The sequence below is a fragment of the Prunus avium genome, chromosome 7 (assembly GCF_965620075.1).
Source record: "Prunus avium chromosome 7, drPruAviu1.hap1.1, whole genome shotgun sequence".
Classification (NCBI taxonomy): domain Eukaryota; kingdom Viridiplantae; phylum Streptophyta; class Magnoliopsida; order Rosales; family Rosaceae; genus Prunus; species Prunus avium.
Genome location: NC_142290.1, coordinates 38,074,110 through 38,096,611, shown reverse-complemented (window position 1 = coordinate 38,096,611; position 22,502 = coordinate 38,074,110). Strand labels below are relative to the sequence as shown.

The window sequence follows — 22,502 nt, the reverse complement described above, 5'->3', positions numbered from 1 at the left end:
ACAACTTGATTGAGGAAGGTCTTTGCATTGAAGGGCAAACTTTGATTAACATTAACATTACGTCTGAATCCTTGATAGAAAACGAAAATAGGAGGAGAAGGGAGGAATTATTTCATATTTCGTAATGAACGATAGAAAAAAAAATTTACAGAATGTAGTGAGTCATTGAAGCAAGCAACCATTGTGATGGTCTTGGTCTTATGCTGTTCTGTTATTATGTGCAGAATGATTAACAATTTGCAAATTATTCCGGTGGCTCAATATCACTAGACTACTGATCGGAAAATCTAGTTTACAGCTATTCATGATCATGATTGAAGAATGATGTTCATAAATTTCCTTTTGGCAAATGCCAGCCACCACTTATTGGGCGTCCCGTTAGGTCTATAAGCAACACTTAATAATCTCCCACTTGCTTCCTCCCTTATCTGCTTCAAATAATTCCTCAGCAATTCTGCATTCAATATTTTCAAACATATGAGAAGATGATATCATTAAAGGTCTGAAGCTGTCAGTATATCATATGGAAGAACAAAACCCAAATTTTAACTCAACAATCCTGTAAAGATGCTAACTCAGTAAGAATTATGTCAACTTAGCAATCAAATTCATGTATGCAAAGCGATTTCTGTGCAGAGAAACTGAATAGACAATAAATTCAAGGAGAACTGATAGTATAGCACTGAGTTTAAAAAGATAAAAAAAGGAAAATAAAATCCATGTATGGAAGAACCAATGGATGTTCTACATGGAATTGAGGGATGTCATGACGAACATAAAAACTAAAGATCTAACCATAATCTCAACAATTTTAATAAGATGCTCTCTCAAAAGCAAACACACGTTAGTAATTAAAAGTTCTCCACATCAGAGTGAAAAGATGTGAAATTTCTAACCAAAGCATTCCCCGTGGAGGGTCTATTCCATGATTTATGCGGAATTGATAGTCTAGCACCAAGTTAGTCAGTCAAGAACATCTGTGGAAGAAATAAAGGGATACTCCATGACCTGGGAAGCATGCCAAGAAATATAAAGGTATGTGTCGAGGTCAAATGCTCAGAAACTCAAACACCTGTCATCTCTCAATGACTGAAAGCAAGCAATGATAGCGCTTGTTTGAAATGTTAACTGCTGGAATATTCTAAAATCAAGTTGACTTTGATGTTCAACAATATCCATGAAGCGGAACTGTCAAAGGGGACATCAAGAGTAACTTTATCACAAACCAGGGTAACTTTCATTTTAGAGTAATTCCCTTCACCAGCTTTTGAGTAAAAATCTAACAGCAAAATCTATTTCAGTAATTATACAGATAAGAAGGAGCTTCACCTGCTTCCTGCGGGGATTGAGGAAGAGGAAACAGGCCTGGGAAAGGGAAACTTGGCTCTCCAGGCACAGGAACTTTTTCCAGGCCCAAATTAATAATGGCCTTGGTTCCTTCAGCCAAAGTTCTACAACCCTCAAGTCTCTTCAAAGCCACATTAATGTAGAATGTCAGATAAATGAGCAGCTTATCGGCCGAGCTCTTAACATCAAAGTTTCTAAAGAAAACATTAGCGCGGAAGAATGTAATTGCTTCATCAACAATATCAGTCCTATCTGCACAGAGTAATATTCCTCATATCAAAAAGAATTTAACAAGAATGGAACAATTTTAAAACAGCTAGTATTACAAGCTACTAAAAGTGTAAATGTGCACATATAAAACCTTGGTCTGAAACTGGAGCAGGACCCTTTATATGGCTTTTCAAAGGCAATAGAGGGCACCCACAAGCTTTAGTAATTCCTTCCTCGTCCACAAAACTAGAGTGATAAACCTGTCACCATACTTGTCAAGTAGTTGTTTTAACCAACACCTTTCACTAACATTTAATTCTCTCTCCTCAGTAGTATTATTAAAGTAGTAAGCATAAAATAAAAGCAAAAAATTTGACGATTAGCAGCCAATGTTCCTCAACAATATATCAAAAAGATGAGCATAAAAGATAAAATTACGAAAAGCTTGAAGCTTTACCATCTTTCTACGTCAAACGACAACCTATCTCGACAACTGCAAGCTCAAAACGAAAACTTGTTTCCAAAAAACCAATTGGGTCTCTGCAGAGGGAGGCCATGGAAACAATGTTAAAAAATGGAAGAAAAATATTGAATAAAAATACCAACTTAGTAAACCCATATCCCAATTCAAGCAATCAAGCCAATTACATAAAGCTTAGGTGAACACATCATGAAAAATCGAAGAACAACCAAATAAGAAAGCATATGATGCGACTGCAATTGAAAGAGAGCAAAGTACCAAGAAAATGAAAATCAAAGATTATATCAAAGGAATAAATATTGGGTTGTAAAGTCAGTACCTGATCCAACAATCCTTTGTAATACAAGCCAAGTTTCGGAAATGTCGTAGCTTTCAGAGATGAGAGGAAGTTCAGAGAATAGCCATGGTGGTGCGGTGGGTGGAAGGAGTTGGATCCTCTAAGGTGATACCTCGCTTGCGAGAGTAAGCTTAACTCCCATCTTAACCGTCAAAGCACATCAAAGTCGCTCCCTGATTTTCTATTTTTCTTTACTTATTTAATTCAGTTTTCACGTACATTAAAAAGCCCATTTGTTCTGGGGATTTTCGTTTGACCCAAACAAAGCCCATTTATTCAGTATAACTCAAGTGGCCCAGATACCTAGATTGTGAAAAAAAGCATCTGCATCTGCTCTGTTGTGAACTTGTGATATAATCAGCTTTCTGCTGTTGTGTCATTGTTTGCCTTAGGGGTGGGCTCGATTTGGGTTGGTTCAGTTTTGGACTCAACCCGAATACCGAATCGTAAGCCTCGGTTTGGTTACTTTGAAAACTGAAATCAAATCATGATTAATGAAAACCGATCATTTCGGTTAACCGGATTTATTGGGTTGGTTTGGTTCGGTTTGGGTTTTTTGGCTTTCAGAGAGAGAGAGAGAGGAAATAAAAGCGATGGAGAGAGGGAGAGATGAAGAGGAGAAGAAGAAAAAGAGGGAGAGATGGAGAAGAAGGAGGAAAAAAAAAGAGGGAAACTATGTATTATATATAATATTTTTTTAATACCATCCGTTTGATTTGGTTAAACCGTACACCGAATTATATATTTCGGTTTAGTTTAGATTCAAATCGATGACCAAAAAAATATTGAAAAAAAACCAAACCAACCCAAACCATCGATTTGGTTTGGGCGGTTTGACCGGGTTACCGGTTTGAATGCCCAACCCTAATTTGCCTACAAAAATTTCTATGTTGTCCCTGTTTTGCAAGTCTTTGTTTTAGCATATATCTTACGTATGATTTGTTTTTATTTTTAATATTGTTATATAATCCTGCGAAGACTTGTTCTCCCTGAAAATTGTATAAAATAATATCTGATGGTGATTATGTTGTCCACTAAGATTTTAGTCAAACTAAAAAAGAGATGAATGATCCAACATTTTCTCATTTTCATATCGGATCCAACTGTCAACCAAAAGAAGACAACATAGCTGAGATGGATGATCAAATGTTGGAGCTGGAGGTGGACCACCAGGGCAAGCTAGCCACCCTGTCTAATTATGTATGCCAAACTTCAAAACAACGACTCTCAAATCACTATAATTTCGTGTTGACGACGACTAATTATTTTTGCGTGCTATTTGCCACATGGGTTGCAACAAACTTTGTTTCAAAGTGCCGAATGGTAAAAAGCCAAGGGAAAGTTACATGGACAAGTTTGCTTCCAAGGCAGATGAGTTTTGGCATGTGTCTTTGTCTTTGAACTATCGTTTGCCTTGAAGCAAAAGAAAAATCATAACATTGCAACTTGAGAATTTACAACGTCGTCAACTTTGGCATGGTCATCCTATGGATATCTACTTTCAATATTCTAAAACAAAACAAAAACAAACCTTCGAAACACCAGAGCTTGTCTACAATAATTTACAACCATTTGCGGGCTACAAGCCTCTGAGGCCAAAGAATGATAAATATTAGAACTATTTCGAACCTGTACATGGCATTCTAGTGGGAAAACCCCAGTAATTAATAGAGGAAGACAGAGGTACGTTATTCATTTAGATTAAACTTGTAAACGACGATGTCAGCATGTAAGGGATGTTTGCAAGAGGACCTCGTTGGCAGGCAAGATCATGGATGTCCTTAACAATGTCGAAAACAGCCTCGGGTTGTGCCAGTTTAAGTGCATTCTCAGACATCATTTTGAGTTCATCTGTTTTGGTGCTGAACCATTCAGCCACAATCCTGGCTGTTTCCTTGGAACTTCTGGTGAACACACCAGCCCCATTGTCTACCACATAAGGCACATTGCCCTTTTCCTGGGGTTGGCAATTGAAGTGGAAAGGTTAATGGAAAAGTTGAAAATGGTTACATGTAATCAAATTGAAGAGTGAAAAAGAAAATGGTCACTAACTTGTCCTGGAATGTAGTCATTGAGGATGATAGGAAGCCCCCTGATCAATGCCTCTGCTATTGTGCCAGGTCCAGCCTTTGTTATGATGCAATCACAAGCTCCCATCCATTTTTCCATTTGGGTCTCAAACCCTCTAACCTGCAAATTGGAAAAGGCAAAACATGTTAACAGAAGTTTCAAAAGAAAAATGTATTTGCCCCCAATGTAAACGTGTCAAAGTTTTACCTTTACTGGAATCTTCCATTCATCGGTCTGGAGTGTAGAGGCGAGGTTTTTATTACGCCCACATATGATGATCAACTGCCCAATTGGTTTTCCAAGTTCCTTATCAAAGAGTGTTTCTCCCAGAGCCCTTCCAGTTTCCTTTACTGGTCCCATTCCTTCACCACCTCCCATCAGCAAAACCGCAGGCAAGTCGGGGTCCATTTCAAGTTCTTCTCTGAGTTGATCCTATGCAACCAAGAATTAGAGGGGGAGAAAGGGCACCATTAAGCAAATTCAGTAACCAAGCACATTGAACCCTACATACAAACAAAATCTCAGACATGCAACGCACCTTGGAGAGAACTGCACGGGCAAACGTGGGCCGGATCGGCAAGCCAAAAACACGTATTTGAGAATCTTCAAGACCATCTAATAAAGCCCTTTTAGCTACCTCCTGTGATGGGCAGTAGCACCTATTCACCCCAGGATGAAACCTGGATACTATATCCATGTTAGGAGAATATTGTATGGTTGCCTATGACTAATAAGCATGCATAAATTGGAAACTCTGATTGGCCTTATCAAACTGACCATGTAGGATGGCAGGTGTTGAGATCTGTGATAACTGTCACAAAAATCACTTTCTTCTGAAGGCCTTGCCATTTGAGAACCCACAGAGGAATATGTTGCATCAAAGGATGTACACTGATTATAATATCTGGCTTGTACTCCATGAGACCAGCCTCCACCTCCCTTCAATTTAAAACACAGCACTACTTACTTAGTACTTAGCAAATCCCAGTAAACTAGAACTTTCTAAGTCAATAGAATCAGTTCTCCACCTAGAGCGATAATTATTTTTAATCTCTAACGATTGATTAGGAGACAAGTGGATGATAAAAAAAATCATTTTAAAGAAGAAAAGATAAAAACGAAAAGCATAAGTGAAAGTGGTAAAAGGATCCTTCAAATTGATTACAACTAATAATACCTCAAAGTAATGTCATGATATAACATCATGCTTTATCAAACTTTAATTATGACGAAACTACAGCTCTGCTTGCAGGCTACAAACAATCACTTGCAAAATTGTGTATGGGGTTCATTGAATTGAAAATGAAAAGTGGGAGGAGGTAAGAGAGTTTACTTGGCATAGTAGGCTGCAATAGCAGCAAGATAGACACTGTGTATCCATCGAGGAGAGGTGCTGTGAAATGCGACCTTCCACAGTTGCACATGTTTCACCATGAATTTGTATGACCTCTCCATGTCATTTAGCGGCCAACCGGTGTACTCTTTCCAAACATCCTTCACAAATATCTGAAACATGTTCGAATAAAGAACTTGTCAAATAAGGAATTTACAGGAGCACAAGAACACTTTTGATTAAATTTCGGAATTCGTACGAATTGGATTAATATGGTTTTGGAAAGATTAACTTAATCATAAAATATTATAGACGTATGCAGATATTTCAAAGAAGAAAAGGCAAAAACTTAAAGAACAAAAAGTCAAGAGGTTCAACAGTTTCAAACCAAAAGCATTATATCAGAAGGAAAATCAATAGAAATGAATGACAAAGACGAAATCAAGGAGCCCAATAAAACTCTGAAGAGAAAATGAAGAACCCAATTAAGCAATTACTCTGTATTCATCGCCAAACTCCATACGAAAGGCATCGCGTATGGCCTCGGCAGAAGCCCGGTGGCCACCACCTGTGTCACTCATGAGAATCAAGACGTTCTTGGTCCTCTCAGCTCCAATCTGCACCAGCTCCATAGTCCCATCCTCGTAGTAATCGTCGTCACTTTCATCGTCAAACCTCAGACTGTGACTGCTACTGTTGTTCTTGAGGTGGCCGCTGTTGTTCTTGAGGTAGCTCAGGTATGAATATCCCCCAACCCTCTCAAACACCTTCTCTGTTATTGACTTTCGCGGAGACGCCACCGACATCATAATCACAACAAGACACCAAAAAGACTCGAATAAAAAAGCCAGTTGAGCCCAACGGTCGAATTGTCTTTCCCGCCACCGGAATCGGGTTTTTCCGGTGCGGAGGAGAAAGTTGGTCCAGGAGAGACAGGGGAGAGACAGAGAGACAGAGAAGGAATAAAGGGAAGTTATAAGTTATTAGCAACGATTTTTTTGGTGGTATGTGATTTGTGAAGTTGTGTGTTAGCGAGTCCGAGTTGGCAAATCCGTGGAGGAGCTATATTGGTGTTTGGATGCTAGAATTATGCTTTGGAATTTTTGGGTTAGGGGGGATTTCTAGCCGTCAGATGCGCATTTTGTTTTCGAATGTTCGTGGGGCAAGATTCGAATCTTCACAAGGCTGGAACAGTGTTTCTAATTGTTTAATCAATTTTGGTTTTGTTGCTTTGCATTTGAGGCCTTTTGGTTTTTGGGTATTTGCTTAGGTGGGGTTGGAATTTTATAGTTGGCCAAAAAGAATTGGCTGGTTCTTGGTTGGCCTTGAAAAAAGGAAAGGGTGGTGGGGGAATTTGCATTCATTCAAATAGAGATGCATATGCATTATTTATGTATGCATGCATCCCTGTAACTCTGATTTGTCAACCATGTGACTTGCTTACATAATCATTGTCAACAACAACCTTTAGCCAATTTAATTACAGAATTTAACTTCAAATATTCACTAAAGAAAAGCCCAAATGCCAAACTTCGACTCATTAGCCATTGGAGTTAATATATCTTTGGAGAATCATATTATGAGATTGACTTGTACTTGGCTCTTACGGTTATGAGCTTATTAAAGTTATATGATTACTAGGTTGTCCAATAAGATAGCATTACATGAAGAAAATAGAAACATTCCTATTTATCTAACGCGTTTTACAATTTGACAACGATAATTTTGACCGAAAATAAATTGGGTGACGAAAAATCATAACTTATTCTTTAAGTTTAGCAATATAGAATGGTCTTGTCAAACTTTTGGTGACGGTAGAGCCAAATAACGTTTCAAATGAGAGTTCTGGTGGATATTTTCAAAAAGATTTTTTCTTTTAAAATAAAAAAGGGATATAAAAGCAGAAAATCGAAGAAGAGTGAATTGAGATATAGAAGGTAAAAATTGGCGTGCAGAATGAAGGCCATTACTTAAAGGATGCGTGGTGCAATAAAAAGGGCTGAACTTGGTTAAGATAAGAAAGAAGTTTTGGATTTTATTAGCCTCAACATTAAATAAAACCGTCGAATTTAGTGAATACTTGTGGGCCAAATCACAAACGTATACCATACTCCGAGAGTGTCTGAAATTATAGTCCTTATTGCCTATATTTCATCTTTGCCAACTCTAGCATGCTGGGAAGCAGCAGCAAGCACCAGGTGTGGTGGGGTGGGGTGCCGAGGAAAATGACGGGAAGAATAGGATAGGATTAAGATTAGAGACCAGAAAAGGACATTACTTTGCTTGTACAAGAAGCACTTGAAGGAACGGAACCGAGAGGAATTAATACTGTCAAAGTATGAGGACATTTCCGCAACAGGATGTCTTATAACTATGAGTTGAATGTGGAGCCCACGTTTGTGAGTGTCATCATTAGAACAAATCAAGCAATAATGCAGTAAATTCTCTTTATACTCAATTTGGAATGGAATGGTAAATTCAATTGTTTTGTTGTCTTAGCCGTCCTAGTCTTGTAGCTGGAAAAGGCTTCGGTTAAAAACATTCAAGATAGACAACGAGTACAAGAACAGAAGATGATGAAATATGAAGCTTCCTAGTTCCTCTCCCAGCAGTATTTAGTACAGCAAGCTGTCATATTTTGCTTTCTTTTGGGTAAAAAATGCTACAATAAGCAGCATTAAGGTAGTTGCGGAGGTTGCCAAATATTTCTCAAAACCTGTCAATTCTAGCAGTTCATCAGCAAGCAAGGTAGCTAACTGTATAAACAGTTAGTAATATCCTATCCTAAAATCATTAACTACTTTTAAAAGTACTGTGCAAAAACGATTGGACAAATACGTGCAGCAACTTCCTTTCTTGACCAATTCAGCCCTTTTGGCCCCTTTTCTTCAACTTTTATTTTCTGTACTTTGTGTTTAATGTGGATGAGATAATTGTAGCCATGTGAGTTGAAGTTGAAGACTCTTGAAATTTTGTATAATTTGTTTTTCTGCTTTTTTTAAGATCCAGCCATTGCTTTCACCTTTCTTTCTTCCTCCTTGACTAGACTCTTTTTTGTTTTTTGTTTTTCCTTTTTTATTTTTTATTTTCTGGTAGTGAGAAATGATGGTTTATTAAGGCCTCGTGGATAGTAAAGGATCATGGTCCAGCTTCCAAGCTTGCACCTTTGGCCCCTTTCAACCCTAAGTAAATCCCAAAGGAACCTCTTTTGACATTTCTTTCTCAGGCCCAGTTTTTTACTTACATTTCTATCACACCCTTGAACCATCCACCTCTTTTATCATTATTTCCAGAAGGCCCCAAAATGTAGGGTTTTCATCACACCCCGCACCTCTTCTTCTGGTAAGCTCGTTGTTCTCTATCCTCACAGCTAAAAGTTAAATTCTTTCTCCCAATACTGTGTTTCTGGCAAGTTGGTAACAAATAAATTTCATGTACTAGTAAATTAGTAATCAATTCAACAAATGTTAGTGTGCTTATAATCTTGGATGTGGGTTTTGCCAAAACATGAGAAGTTAGGATATGAAAATATAAGAGAATATGAAAATGAGAGAAGATAATTTTCTGGTTTTCAACTTGTATTCAGTTTTCATTGATTCTTCTTTTTATTACAAGCAAGCATATTTATACAAGTGGAAGTACAAGTAAGACAAAATACCTTGAGCTCCCAACCTTTGAATTCCCAAGGTCAAGCCTACCAAATTAGGCAACCAAACCATTCTTCCCTAAATTAAGGTAGGCTCCTAACCTAATTCTACCAATCCCATTAATGACTAAACAAACTAATTCATTAATGAGCTAGTAGACTAATTCAACATATGACAAATGCTAACACTCCCCCTCAAGTTGGTGCATAGATATCACCAATGCCCAACTTGCCAAGAGAGTTGTGGAAAGCTATAACAAGAGACTTCCTTCATTAATATGTCTGCATCGAGCTTCTTCTTAATAAAATGTCAATCCACTTCAACATGCCCCCTCACGTGGGACCACTACATGGTGGGCCACACGTGGAGCAAAGGCCACATTGAAGTTAATCATTTCGGTCTGTCGGTGGCAACACCAAATCCAAGTGCAGCCGGTTGGTCGGTAGATCACATAAACCATGCGAATAAGGCAAAGGCAAAGCAAAGAACACAGAAACCCTGTGAACACGGTAAGAACACAGAAACCCTGTGAACACAGCAAAGGTAAGGTAAAGGACACAGAAACCCTGTGAACACGGCAAGGACACAGAAACCCTGTGAACACGGCAAAGGTAAGGTAAAGGACACAGAAACCCTGTGAACACGGCAAGGACACAAAAACCCTGTGAACACGTCAAGGTAAAACCAAACCCTAAAAAGAAAGGGTAAGGCAAGGTAAGGCAAATAAAGGCCAGATAGGACAACAAAACCCTAAAGATAAGGCAAGGCACGACAAAGGCAAAGGCAAGGCAAACCAAACCCAAGAAAAGGCAAGGCAAACCAAACCCAAGCAAAGGCAAAGGACAACGGGCATGACCACATCGGAAACACACCGGTAAAGGCAAGAACACGGTAGAAGCAACAACAACACTGTCCTCAACAAGAGACAACAACACTGACAGCAGCAAGAGCAACACTGGTACCAGCAAGAGCAATATAAGGCACTGGCACCAGCAAGACAAGGCAGGGCAGACAACTGTGGCAGTAACAACAGCAGAGGCAACTTCTCTTCACTCCCCCTCTCCCCCTGAAGAGAAGGGGTCGATGGAGCCATATGATCAGTGGCACTGGCACCAGTGAGAGAAATCTAAGACACTGGCACCAGCAAGAGCAATATAGTAGGCAGCAACAACAACACTAGCAGCATCACAAATACTTCCATTATTGCAGACACAACTTCTCTTCACTCCTCCTCTCCCCCTGAAGAGAAGGGGTTGTCAGAACCATAAAAGCAGTGGCACTTGAGAAACAGAAGCTGACTGAAGCTCAGATGTAGAAGAATCAGTCATGGCAGATAGGTAACAGAATTGCAGCGGAATAGATGAGCAGCAATGTCACTCCCCTTCAAATCCGACGACGTATGAGAGTCGAGATTTGGAGAAAGCAACACCGGTAATGACAATAAAGTTGCAGCACCCAAATAAAGTTGCATCTATCTCCCCCTCAAATCTGACACTGGTAGAGGGTCGAGATTTGAAAGAAGAGAAAATGAAATAATAGTAAAGAGATTCAAACATGGCAGTCTCGTGGCAGAAACAAATGCAAGGAAAGGTGGAATGGAGATGGGCAGCTGACAACTGGAGGAAAGGAATAAAAGATGGAGAGGAGTCTGCAACAACCCAAAAAGAAAGAAGAAATAAAAATGAAGAGAAGAGGTGGCAAATTTTTTTTTCTTTTTCATATATATATTTAATGGAGAAATGAGTAGGCAGAGAAACTTTACCCACACAAATATGATGTGCATGAGAACAAAGGGATGAGGAGAGAACACCCTTCACGTGGGTAACAGAGGGGGAAGAAATATACCCCAAAAAATGGTATGGAAATAGAGTGGAAGAAATAATTTAAGGAAATAAAAGGGAATAAAATAAGAAGTATGGGATTGGTGGTGAGAAAAGAAACCATAAAAAAGAGAATAGTAGTATTAAGAAAATGGAATGTTTGGGAACAAGCAAGACACCTATCACGTGGGCACAAGAGGAAATGATGAAGAAAGGCAATATGTGATAAGAAACAAACAAACAAAAAAGGAACCCACCAAAAAAGAGAGACAAAAAAGTGCTATTTAATAATATATAGAACCTTTGTAAAAGAAAGAGGAGAAACATAAGGGAGCACAAGTTTTTGATAAACAAAGGGAAGTTCAGAGAAAGAAAAAGTGAGGGTGCACGTGAGAGAGTTGTGGGCAGTCAGAAGAAGTGGTGTGAGGTGTGAGAAAACAATTTTAAAATATAAAGAGAAGTGAAACCCATTTATCAAGTGGGAAAAAGCCATACTTGGAACGAAAAAACAAGTGAAAGAAATTGTGTCAAAAGGAACATCACGTGTGGCAACAGAGGGCAGGCAGGCAGGCGTCCAAAGTGTGCAGCAGAGAAGAGAGCAAGTATTTTGCTCAGAAAAATGGAGAGATACAGAGATACAGAGATACAGAGAGAGAGATAGGGATATGAGGAGATAGACAGAGAGTTGAGCAGAGCTGCATGAGCGATACAGGCAAGCTAAGGAGCCGGGACAGTGCCGGCAATACAAAGAGAGAGTCAGCACATGTGCAAGAGAGCAACAACACCAGTTAAGGGACCAACGATTGTGCAAAGGGACCAACGACAGAGAAGCACGGCACGACAGAGACAAAGGTCGGCTGGAGAAGGCTCGGCGAGCGGTGACGAGGCTCACGGAGGAAGGCGACGGCTCGGTGAGCGGTGACAAAGCTCACGGAGGACAGGGATCATGGTGATCAAGGGACGTACTGCCCAAAGGAAACAGATCAGGCCATCATGGCCCAGGGGCTTATTGCTCATACAGATGACAGAGAGGAAATTTAGCAGAAACAAGGTAATGACAATTTTTATTTTTATTTTAATACTGGAAGGGAAAGAAAATGAAGGAAAAAAAATGCAGTGACAAAAGAAGCTGCGAAAAAGGCTAAGGTAGAAAGAAAAATATGTTGATTATAGAGGAGAGGAGAAACAAGAGAATTTACAGTAACATGAAGATACGCCAACGACTCTCAATTTGGTAGAGGATCTTAAGGATTAGCCATTAGGCTCTGATACCATGCCAAAACATGAGAAGTTAGGATATGAAAATATAAGAGAATATGAAAATGAGAGAAGATAATTTTCTGGTTTTCAACTTGTATTCAGTTTTCATTGATTCTTCTTTTTATTACAAGCAAGCATATTTATACAAGTGGAAGTACAAGTAAGACAAAATACCTTGAGCTCCCAACCTTTGAATTCCCAAGGTCAAGCCTACCAAATTAGGCAACCAAACCATTCTTCCCTAAATTAAGGTAGGCTCCTAACCTAATTCTACCAATCCCATTAATGACTAAACAAACTAATTCATTAATGAGCTAGTAGACTAATTCAACATATGACAAACGCTAACAGGTTTTTGGTTTGAAGTCATGATCTTGGACTTAGAATTCATGGTTTTCCCGGACAAAAGGGGCTTACTTTGCTCATTGGATGATCATCGGGATTGGATTTGTTTGACTTTCTTTAAACTGTTTGCTGTTCACTCTCCGTGAAATACACTGATTTTGGCGTTGTGTTTCTGTAAAGGTGGGCTCAGATGATAACCAACATGCTCTTCTATCATAATTTCGATACTCTAATATTTTATGTCAATTTTCTTTATCAGTAATTTTCATTGGAAGTAGGAGACCCTTTTTTAGAGGTTAATGTGGATAGGGTTGTTTTAGAGTTCTTCTATTTAAAGCTTAGGATCATGGTTTATTTCCATATTGCTAGAAGACAACCCCTTACATGGTGCTACAGTCTTATTTTTTTAATATTGTAGTGACAATTTATTAACTATTCTTCCCCTGGAGTTGCAGATAAGAACATCACTTTTTTAGCTTTGCAACGGGAGAGTAACTCAGTAAGCTTACAAATCTTCTTTTGCCTTTTCTTTTATGAATTGCTATAGATTTGATTTATTCTCCTACTCCAGGTAGATGTTAGAAAACGGAGAACTGCATTTCCTCCACATTTTGTACACTCTCTTGACGGGTTCACACATGATAATGATAGCTCTTGCCTGCAGGGACACTGGCCTACGTTTTGCAGGTTTGTCTCAGTAGTCTAGTCTGTAACTCTGCATTAGACTGGGCTTGAAATATATTGTTAGTCATTGATGTAAAATACATGCTCAAAACCAAAATTTCAGTGTAATGGTTTTCAAATATGAGGATAAGACACTGACCCCAAAAAAAAATTGGAAGAAGACAATTTTTCCTAAACTTTTGAACTTTTGTCAGAAGATATTGGAACCTACACCCTGCTGAAGTGCTCTGTACTTAGAGGATTAGAGGGCATAGATTCATCAAAACAAGGTCTCTTTTGAAGTATGTTGGTTTTAGTTCTCACTTACATATTGAAGTATGTTTGAAGTCTCACATATGTGTTAAAATATGCTTGCAGGGGTGCATGATTCCTTCTGGACTCATGCATGTGATGTGGACCAAATGAACGAGATACTTTGGGAAAAATTTGTGGAGCTTTATAGCATGCTGATACTTGAAAATGTAAGTGAACTACGTCCTGTTTCCCTTCCTGAAATTGGGTCTCCTCATAAATTCAGATCTTTCTCTGGCTTGTTCAAAAGCAAGTTGGGTGGAAAGACTTGTATTTGACACAACGACTCCTCACAAGGTTTCAAGATGAAGTTTAAGAACTTACGAATGCGTCTTCATTGTAGAAAACTTTTGCATTGAAATACTGTATTCAGCTTCTCCCTAATTTTTACTTTATGATATAATGAAATGGTCAAACTGCTTCTGATTGTTTGAGAACTTGCATTTAGAAAGTTGCTTTACACACATTTTATATGTAGACCTGAATTAAACTATTTGTTTATTTCCATTGATATCTTGATAGCTCTGCCTCTTCCACGTTGCTTGAAAGTTTCCAAGCATCATATCCAGCATTGATTTTTCCTCCACTCCCAGAAAGAGGCGACTTTGACTTGCAACAGGTTCTGGAATCTCCATACTTTTTCAACTGAATTTCCAGTCATGAGCAGCGATGATAACAATATGCAGAAAGCTTTGTCACTTGTATCATATGCACCCCCAAATTGACCAAGAAGCTTTGTTAAGAGTTCATTTGGATAGGGGCAGCAAGTTGAACTGGGAAACAGAAGCCTAAAAGGTTCCTTTTGTGAAAAGTGAAAGGACAAATTTTGATTCCCATGGTCAGCAAGTCTCTGATTCTGATAGGGTGGTGATCATCTTCAGTGTTAATGATCTGGCTCTAGTTAGAAGCGACCCATGTACAGTAAAGGGGACGCTTCTATTGAAATTCAACGATGTTTAGAAGTTCTCTAATGTGGAATCATTTTTTCGGACGCAAGAGAGGCAGACAGAAGGCGGCAAGGCCGTTGGAGCTAATTTTGTGGAGTTCATCTAAATGGTGCAAAAATCATGTATTGTTTATTTTCTAATATATTTAATTTTTTTTAAAGGGGAAAGTCATAATTTCATTAACTCAAACATAACACGCAACCTCTCTTCTTCTTCAATCTCATCGTCGTCTCTCTCTCTCTCTCTCTCTCTCTCTCTCTCTCTCTCTCTCTCTCTCTCTCTCTCTCTCTCCTCATAGCACCATCGTCATCTCGTCCCAGACCTTGGAGTTCCAAAATGGCCTTTTCTTTCTTCTAGGCGCCAGCGCCCGCCTAGCCCATTTATTCAGATATGAGTGACAGTGTGTTCAAGGATTTAACTTTTAAAGAAGATTTCCGAGAATTGGAAAAGAAAGAGATGATGCTTAGATTGTTCCTACAACCTTGTGAGTATTTACTAGACTCTACATGCCTTAAACGATACATGCCAATCCAAAATCTGAAAGTTTTGGGTTCATGTTCTCATCCAAGAGAATGTTACTGACCTTCAAATCTCTATGTATTACCTTCAAACAGGAATCATGGTGGAGATAAAGAAGCCCTCTAGCAACACCCTGAATAATCTTGAAGCGTCGACCCCAATCAAGCACTGCTCCTCCTGGCATTGGAATTTGGAATTCAAAATATAACAGTAATGTCATTAATACATCCCAATCCCGTGCACTTCACAATGAAAAAGTTGTCCATCAATAGGTAACAAAGAGCAATGAAACTAACTGAATAGAAGAGTATCCAAGCTTCCGTTTGGCATGAACTCGTAAATTAGTAACTTCTCATCATCCTGGACGGAGCAGGCCATGATCCTCACAAGATTTTTATGTTGGATTTTGGAAATTGACAGCATCTCATTCTTGAACTCTTTTATCCCTTGATGACCTCATTCTCTTACCCTTTTGGTTAGATCGCAGTCTGTGCAAGCGAACACTATGGCAGCCGAGATACTGATAAAACAAATAGCTATGAGGCTGAGCATTAACTTTATTCGTTTTCCTTCACCTGAAACAATGAATTTTTATTACAAGAAGTATGAGACAGAAAAGGAAAAATACTGCTAATTCGAGTTGTGTAAGCAATAGAGTTTATCACGTAACTAATTCTGCGTGTGCTAGGCAAATAAAAAGATCTACTCCACCAGTGGATCCCGAGCCTCTACATTTAGGAAATCTCAGCCACTCAAATAGTCTAACCACTTAACATATAACACATCATCAATTTTATGTTTTATGTTTTATTTTCCAGAACCGATGTTAACCTTAAGTTAACTTGCTTGAGGTTTTTTAATTTTTTTTTTTTTAAACATGCTTCCTCGCTATAGATCAAGGCTTCAGTCCTTTGGAGATGCGATAACATTCTTGGGTTGTTGAGTTATTTATGTTCGTAGTTGATCTTCATATTGAATTAACTAATTCTATTTTATAATTGAGAAAACCTTGCTCTTTTGCTTTCTCTGATTGTGTTGTGAATTTTAGTGTTTCTTGGTGTTTAAGATGCTTTAGTTTGTGAATTTTTGAAGTTCAAAGGTTTCCAGATTGACTTGTGAAGTACGAAATGCACTAATTTAAACACCTGGTCAACAGTCAACACTTGGTTGTTTGTAACCATTGAATATTAGAATTCAATCTGATTCCATATCAATATGAACTGGTTTTTTAAAATTTCAAATCCAATTAGATTGACCTTCAATTGGAACCCAACCCAACTTAAATATTGAATTGAATAATCAGTTTCTTGACGGAGAAGGAACACTTCAGAATAACCAAAATAACCAAAGGTCATTACATTTTAATTTTGGACAAAGGTCATTACATTTGTAATGAAAAAATTTGATATTGCTTATCGTCCTTCGATCATTGTTATGGTGGCTGAGAAAATAATTTCAGACTGTGGTTGGGGATCAGAGACTGAGTTTTGGAAGGTAAATATTGGCTGCTTGCTTAGGTTGTCGAAGATCTGTCTCGCTACTTAGCATGAAAACTACATCTAGAGATTATGTAGACCAAGTTTAGAGATTATGCACTAATATGAACTAAAAGAAAACTCTAAAGCGGACATCTCCTTTGTTGCAGATGGTTTCATTGCAAGATGAGCAGGTCAGTTCCAAGTTCTTGGTTATCTGCAATTTTGAAGTTGTTTCAGATTCTGTCTTATTGAATTTGTGAACAACTCTGTCCAGGTACCTATATCACACAACATTTACTGGAAGGAGTTATCGATGCTTGTGTATGTCTGGGTGGCTTTTCTTATAGCTCACATTGTTAAGGTAAGCTATTTTACTATGTAGTTCTGTATAACCTAATAAGCTTTTCAAAAGATAAGATCATCACTAGAAATGTAGTCAAGTTCGATCTTTCTAATTCCTCTGCATTTGCAGGGGACGCACTATTGCTTTGAATTTTGTTACTGAATGAATCTATCTGAATCTTTATGCAGACATCACTAACAATGTAGTCAAGTTCGATCTGTTAGGTTTGCTATGGTCACACATCACAACAAAAGCATGATTACTCATATGAATGCCCTAAGAACCATGAAATGAAATTATAAAGCTGTCCGGAGGACTACAAGCTGATTATGGGTGAAGGAAAATTCACTGCAAGAGAAAATTGGGAATTTCCTCCTCAGGTATACTTCAATGCAAGAGAAAATTCACTCTATTGTTTTCATCAGTAAGAAAATCTAGTCAGGAAATCCTTGGCAAGCAAAATTCACTGAAGAGTTTTGAATTCAAAATTTCTTACCTGCCCCTACTCTTCAGACCTCATCAAGTCCAGCACAAATCCATTGGTGCAAAGGAAGTTTTATAAAAATATCAACTAGATGACCTGCCATTAACAAGTCAGCTGGACTGGCCTCAATTCAGAGAACATATATAAGCCTCATGGGCTGATAGCCTATCATCTATAACATACATTTTAGGGTATCATAACCGAAAATACCAGGAAGAGAAAATCACATCTGCAACCAAAATAAGCTGGAAGCAAGATTGATGATTTCTTATCGTTTGCGGGTAGCAAGTGCTACATCCACCATTGCAACGCTATTCTCATCCTCCATGTCAGTTGACCTTCTCAACCGTTTCCCAGTCCCATATGAAAGTAATAGCAACAATCTAATTTAAGTTGAGATGTCAAAAATTATTCAACTTTCATTAAGCTTATAGCCACTCATATATTCTATATATACCAGGAAGAAAAAAAAAACCAACTGTTCCAAGTTTACTCTATGCTGCAGCTGCTTATTTTGTTTTAGTTGCAACAATTGCTGCATTTACTGATCAGCATGTAGTGAGAATGATTTAAAGAATCGGATCTTGATTGAGTACATATACAATCCGTTATTCCTTCTCTCATTTGTATGCATTTAACCATGAAAGTTGTATATTGAAGAAGCTCAGCCTCCTATATTAGTATATATCAATTGTGGTCACTCACCGTTGGATGTAAATTCAATGGTTCACTCACTCTTGCATTCCTTTTAAGAAACTTTTTTGAACCATTGGATATGACCACAATTTCTTGGACTCTTGTGGTCCAAGAGATCAGGACTGCCATTTCTACTAAGTGAATTGAAATATAGGAAATTAAATTTAGATGACTTGATAAGGTCAAATTGTTCGTTTAGGCCGTTAAGTTCACACATGGCAAAATTTATAAGGATAAGAAAGAAGAAAATTAATTGATTTCTCATTCTCACTTTCATTCCCTCTTTTTCCTCTATATTCTAGCACAAAAAATGAACACTAAAAACTAAAATTAAAATGGTTATCAATGGGCCGTAAATAGAAAATTCTTGAAACATTACATATACAATGTAAATTTAACAACCAAATAGAAAAATCATGATCCAAATCATATGCTATAAACAAATAAGAAAAATCTTTGGCAAAATAATAATAATAATAATAAAATGAAATCCACAAATCATGGTATGAGCCATCTTAAGTTCTTAACATAACCCCGTGATGGAGCCAGCTTTATAGGCTTTATGGACACGGCCTTTGATTTGATTATACCATGTTGGGGTATTGGACTCGGGGAAGCCTCCATCGCTGCGCATAACTGCATTTCATTAGGAAGTTAAAAACTATAAAGTCTTTGCCAACAACGCCCATTTGTATTTGGCTATTATTTAGTTCATTACATTGACATGGTACTTCCGCACTTGAAATCTTTGCTTCCTTGGAATCGTCCACTGGTCTGTTTAAAAGGGAAAATATGAACAAATTGAGATAAGGGTGAAGTGCATACAAATACAAGTGAAACACACCAAGTTAAGCTTCACGAAAACACATACAAACAGAAATCAAGGTTACATACATACAAATAGCTAGTAAATTTCTTCACTACAAAAAAATTAATAAATTACGCAACTTTAGAATTACTCATTAAAGCCTTTCAAAAAGAAAAAAAAGACCTCATTAACGATGCAACTATTGACTTACGCCTAAGCTCCCCTACTTACCTATCTAGATGTGCTCCATTTTTACAGTGCAATTGCTACAGTTCCCATTGGGTTCAGGTTTTAATAGTTCTGGAAAACCAAAACATATATATAATCTTACGAAGAGAACATTGTGATTTCCAGAACATATATATATAATCTTACTTAGCTCTTATTTTATTTTATTTTTAATCCAGATTGAGTTCACATTCTCGTTCACGGTCAAAAGGGTAGTTATTTGAGAGATTAGTATGTGAATGTGGCTCATAAAATGCGTTTGAATCACTTTCTTAAGGGCTCCTAACTCCTGTAGCAAATCCTATATTTGGATTAAACACTTTGTTGACCTGAGTTATTTTCATTCAATTTTTTTTGCCTTACTCAGGTCTCTTAATTGACCAAATTATTGTTAGTCATTTTGTTTGCTTGTCCTCTTTATTCATACTATTTGACTATGTAGGATCTAGCTGCATGGATTTAATTAGGAAAAGGAACTTTGATGACGTACATAAATATCTATTATCCGTGGTGGCTTAAATTTGTAGGTCATGATCAATTTGGGGTTTAAGGTTTAGGGTCTTGTATTAGTTTCAGTCTTAGAAGTTAAAGGTCCGACTGAAATGAGATCTAATTCATCATTTGGCATAACAAATCAAAAATGAACACTGAAGCACTCAAATCAATATTCAATGCATTTTCCATAACAAACATTCAAGACGGATTGGAAATATACATAGAATAATTCAATAACAGGTCGGAATTAAACAATTCGAAAAATGAGAGATCAGAAATCGAAATGTCTCAGATTCGGAATTAAACAATTTGAAAAATAAGAGCTCAGAAATCGAAATGTCTCAGAATCAGGAAATTAAAATAAAGTGAAGAATAGTTTAGGGTTTAGGGTTAATTTCCTGACTCTAAACATTTCGATTTATGAGCTCTCATTTTTCAAATTGTTTAATTCCGACTCTGAGACATTTCGATTTTTGAGCTCTCATTTTTTGAATTGTTTAATTCTGACCTGTTATTGAATTATTCTATGTATATTTCCGATCCGTCTTGAATGTTTGTTATGGAAAATGCATTGAATATTAATTTGAGTGCTTCAGTGTTCATTGTTGATTTGTTATGCCAAATGATGAATTAGATCTCATTTCAATCGGACCTTTAAGTTCTAAGACTGAAACTAATACAAGACCCTAAACCTTAAACCCTAAATTGATCATGACCTACAAATTTAAGCCAACATGGATAATAGGTATTTATGTATGCCATCAAAGTTCATTTTCCTAATTAAATCCATGCAGCTAGATCCTACATAGTCAAATAGTATGAATAAAGAGGACAAGCAAACAAAATGACTAACAATAAGCCAATGGGTTCCCACCACAGTGGTGGTGGATTCCCCCTTCCCCCCGTGGCACCCAGGATCGAACCCCAGTGGGGTTTCTTTCCTCCAATGTAACCAAAAAAAATGACTAACAATAATTTGGTCAATAAAGAGACCTGAGTAAGGCAAAAAAAATTGAATGAAAATAACTCAGGTCAACAAAGTGTTTAATCCAAATATAGGATTTGCTACAGGAGTTAGAGCCCTTAAGAAAGTGATTCAAACGCATATTATGAGCCACATTCACATACTAATCTCTCAAATAACTACATTTTTGACCGTGAACGAGAATGTGAACTCAATCTGGATTTGTGCTCAGATCTACCCCTCAAACGAGACCGAGACTTGCGCCTATGCCTATCCTCCCTGTCTCTGTCATAATCCCTCCGCCTGTAAAATCAATTCATAAATAATAATAATAATAACAGAAATAAGAACGCAAGAATTCAAAGGATTTGTTTCTAGAATAAAGAAATTTAAAAAACAGACAAGCTTCCCCTGATTAATTCATACATTCATTTTACAGGTGAATAACTAGCTAAAAAAAATTCATACCTATCAGAGCCCCGGACACGGTAGTGATCATCATCGACATCGTCCTCCTCTCCTCCGCTCACTTCTCTCGCGATCCCTGTGGCGGTCCCTATGATGATCATGATCCCTGTCTCGAGACCTTTCTCTTTCTCTATCTCGGTCCCTATTCCCTATTCCTATCTCTGTCCCTTTCCCTATCTTTGTCCTTGCTTCTCCTCCTATCTCTATCTCTGTCCCTGTCCTTATCCTTATCACGCCCCTTTTCTCTTTCCTTTTCTCTACTCTTTGAATAGTCTCTCTCATAGTCACGAGAGCCATGCTGCAAAAGAGACCGTCAGATCACTGTGACTTAAAATAACTGATGAAATGAGGCTAATATACACCATTTTCAGAAAGATATGGAAATAAATATTTTATCAGAAGTAAGGAAAGGAGTTTATTATCCTTTACAAAAAAAAAGGGGAAGTTCAAGTGCTATTATCTAAGATACAATGGAATACATTATAATGCATAATCCTAGAAAATCCCAATATTCACTATCCAAAGGAGTATTTCCATAAAATATATAAAAAAAACTAAAACCTAGAGGGAGATTCACTATTATATCCAATATAGGAGCCCAAATTATAAAAAATCCTCATATGAAATAGACTTTAAAAACACACCCAAAGCCCATTTACAACATAACAAAAAAGCTTTTAACTTTTTTTAAATTACAAAATTGCCATTGAATTCTTCAAACAAACCCAACCCAAAAACCTCATAAAAAAGCCAAAAACACTCAATAGGGCATCAAAGTAATTTAATAATCAAAATTAAATTCAATAGGGCCAACTATCATTTTTTGGGTTTTTTTTGGGTTTGTTTATAGAAATTAAATGGTGTATGGTTTATTTATAGTTTTAGTGCTAAGAATGGGTATATAACTAAATATCTCAAAACTAAAAGGCCCAGATTCATAGCAGAAAACAAGCAGATCACACACATACAGACACAACCAACACAATTAAATTTATACAAAGAACCCTAACCAGTCCAGCTAACCCAACATAAACCCTAAAACACCCTCATAAACGGAGCCCCTTCATAGCAATCTTCATTTGATGTAATCAGAAGAAAATAAGAAGTCAGTAATCGCATACTTTTGCAACTCTTGGTGTACCTGTGATTTGGAATCACTGCAATCGTTGGTACCACCATGGTTGGTAGCATGAAGTCAGGGAGAGGAACCCCCATCGCCATAGTTGTCAGCATCCTCTCTGTTCCCT

At 37.6% G+C, this 22,502-nt stretch overlaps 4 protein-coding genes across 13 annotated transcripts; 1 reads left to right on the top strand and 3 right to left on the bottom strand.

Moving 5' to 3' along the window:
* Positions 1–90: 90 nt before the first annotated feature.
* Positions 91–2,552, bottom strand: ARPC3 (actin-related protein C3). 3 transcript variants are annotated; one of them, XR_002526008.2, is made up of 6 exons: positions 2,358–2,552; positions 2,015–2,097; positions 1,709–1,817; positions 1,330–1,599; positions 897–1,008; positions 254–454 (listed from the first exon to the last, which is right to left on the bottom strand). XR_002526008.2 is itself a non-coding variant. In XM_021953241.2 (5 exons), the coding sequence occupies exons 2-5, from the start codon at positions 2,015–2,017 to the stop codon at positions 309–311; spliced, it is 528 nt and encodes a 175-aa protein (XP_021808933.1). In that variant the 5' UTR covers positions 2,018–2,097; positions 2,358–2,548; the 3' UTR covers positions 91–308. The 3 variants fall into 3 exon arrangements, 2 of the variants coding, with proteins under 2 accessions (XP_021808933.1, XP_021808934.1); XM_021953241.2 differs by lacking the exon at positions 897–1,008 and having other exon boundaries at positions 91–454; positions 2,358–2,548; XM_021953242.2 differs by lacking the exons at positions 254–454; positions 897–1,008 and adding an exon at positions 1,015–1,188 and having other exon boundaries at positions 2,358–2,551.
* A 1,237-nt stretch (positions 2,553–3,789) lies between these two features.
* On the bottom strand, positions 3,790–7,016 carry MGD2 (monogalactosyldiacylglycerol synthase 2). The gene is made up of 7 exons (XM_021953395.2): positions 6,276–7,016; positions 5,779–5,951; positions 5,223–5,384; positions 4,984–5,125; positions 4,653–4,877; positions 4,428–4,565; positions 3,790–4,332 (listed from the first exon to the last, which is right to left on the bottom strand). Exons 1-7 carry the CDS (start codon positions 6,585–6,587, stop codon positions 4,072–4,074), a joined length of 1,413 nt encoding a protein of 470 aa, XP_021809087.1. The 5' UTR covers positions 6,588–7,016; the 3' UTR covers positions 3,790–4,071.
* Positions 7,017–8,622: 1,606 nt separating this feature from the next.
* Positions 8,623–14,932, top strand: LOC110752577 (DNA-directed RNA polymerase 1A-like). Of its 3 annotated transcripts, XM_021953260.2 has the most exons (7): positions 9,127–9,272; positions 12,857–13,030; positions 13,306–13,349; positions 13,422–13,537; positions 13,729–13,803; positions 13,892–13,995; positions 14,348–14,932. In XM_021953260.2, the coding sequence occupies exons 4-7, from the start codon at positions 13,426–13,428 to the stop codon at positions 14,369–14,371; spliced, it is 315 nt and encodes a 104-aa protein (XP_021808952.2). In that variant the 5' UTR covers positions 9,127–9,272; positions 12,857–13,030; positions 13,306–13,349; positions 13,422–13,425; the 3' UTR covers positions 14,372–14,932. The 3 variants fall into 3 exon arrangements, with proteins under 3 accessions (XP_021808951.2, XP_088100934.1, XP_021808952.2); XM_021953259.2 differs by lacking the exons at positions 9,127–9,272; positions 12,857–13,030 and adding an exon at positions 8,623–9,120; XM_088244808.1 differs by lacking the exons at positions 9,127–9,272; positions 12,857–13,030 and adding an exon at positions 8,643–9,120 and having other exon boundaries at positions 13,732–13,803.
* Positions 14,933–18,617: 3,685 nt separating this feature from the next.
* On the bottom strand, positions 18,618–21,667 carry LOC110752640 (uncharacterized). 6 transcript variants are annotated; one of them, XR_015837036.1, is made up of 4 exons: positions 21,256–21,617; positions 19,332–21,090; positions 19,011–19,066; positions 18,618–18,928 (listed from the first exon to the last, which is right to left on the bottom strand). XR_015837036.1 is itself a non-coding variant. In XM_088255907.1 (4 exons), the coding sequence occupies exons 1-4, from the start codon at positions 21,354–21,356 to the stop codon at positions 18,791–18,793; spliced, it is 405 nt and encodes a 134-aa protein (XP_088112033.1). In that variant the 5' UTR covers positions 21,357–21,568; the 3' UTR covers positions 18,618–18,790. The 6 variants fall into 6 exon arrangements, 2 of the variants coding, with proteins under 2 accessions (XP_088112033.1, XP_021809035.2); XR_015837034.1 differs by having other exon boundaries at positions 18,618–19,066; positions 19,332–19,400; positions 19,476–21,090; positions 21,256–21,616; XM_088255907.1 differs by having other exon boundaries at positions 18,618–18,918; positions 20,971–21,090; positions 21,256–21,568.
* Between the last annotated feature and the right edge of the window lie 835 nt (positions 21,668–22,502).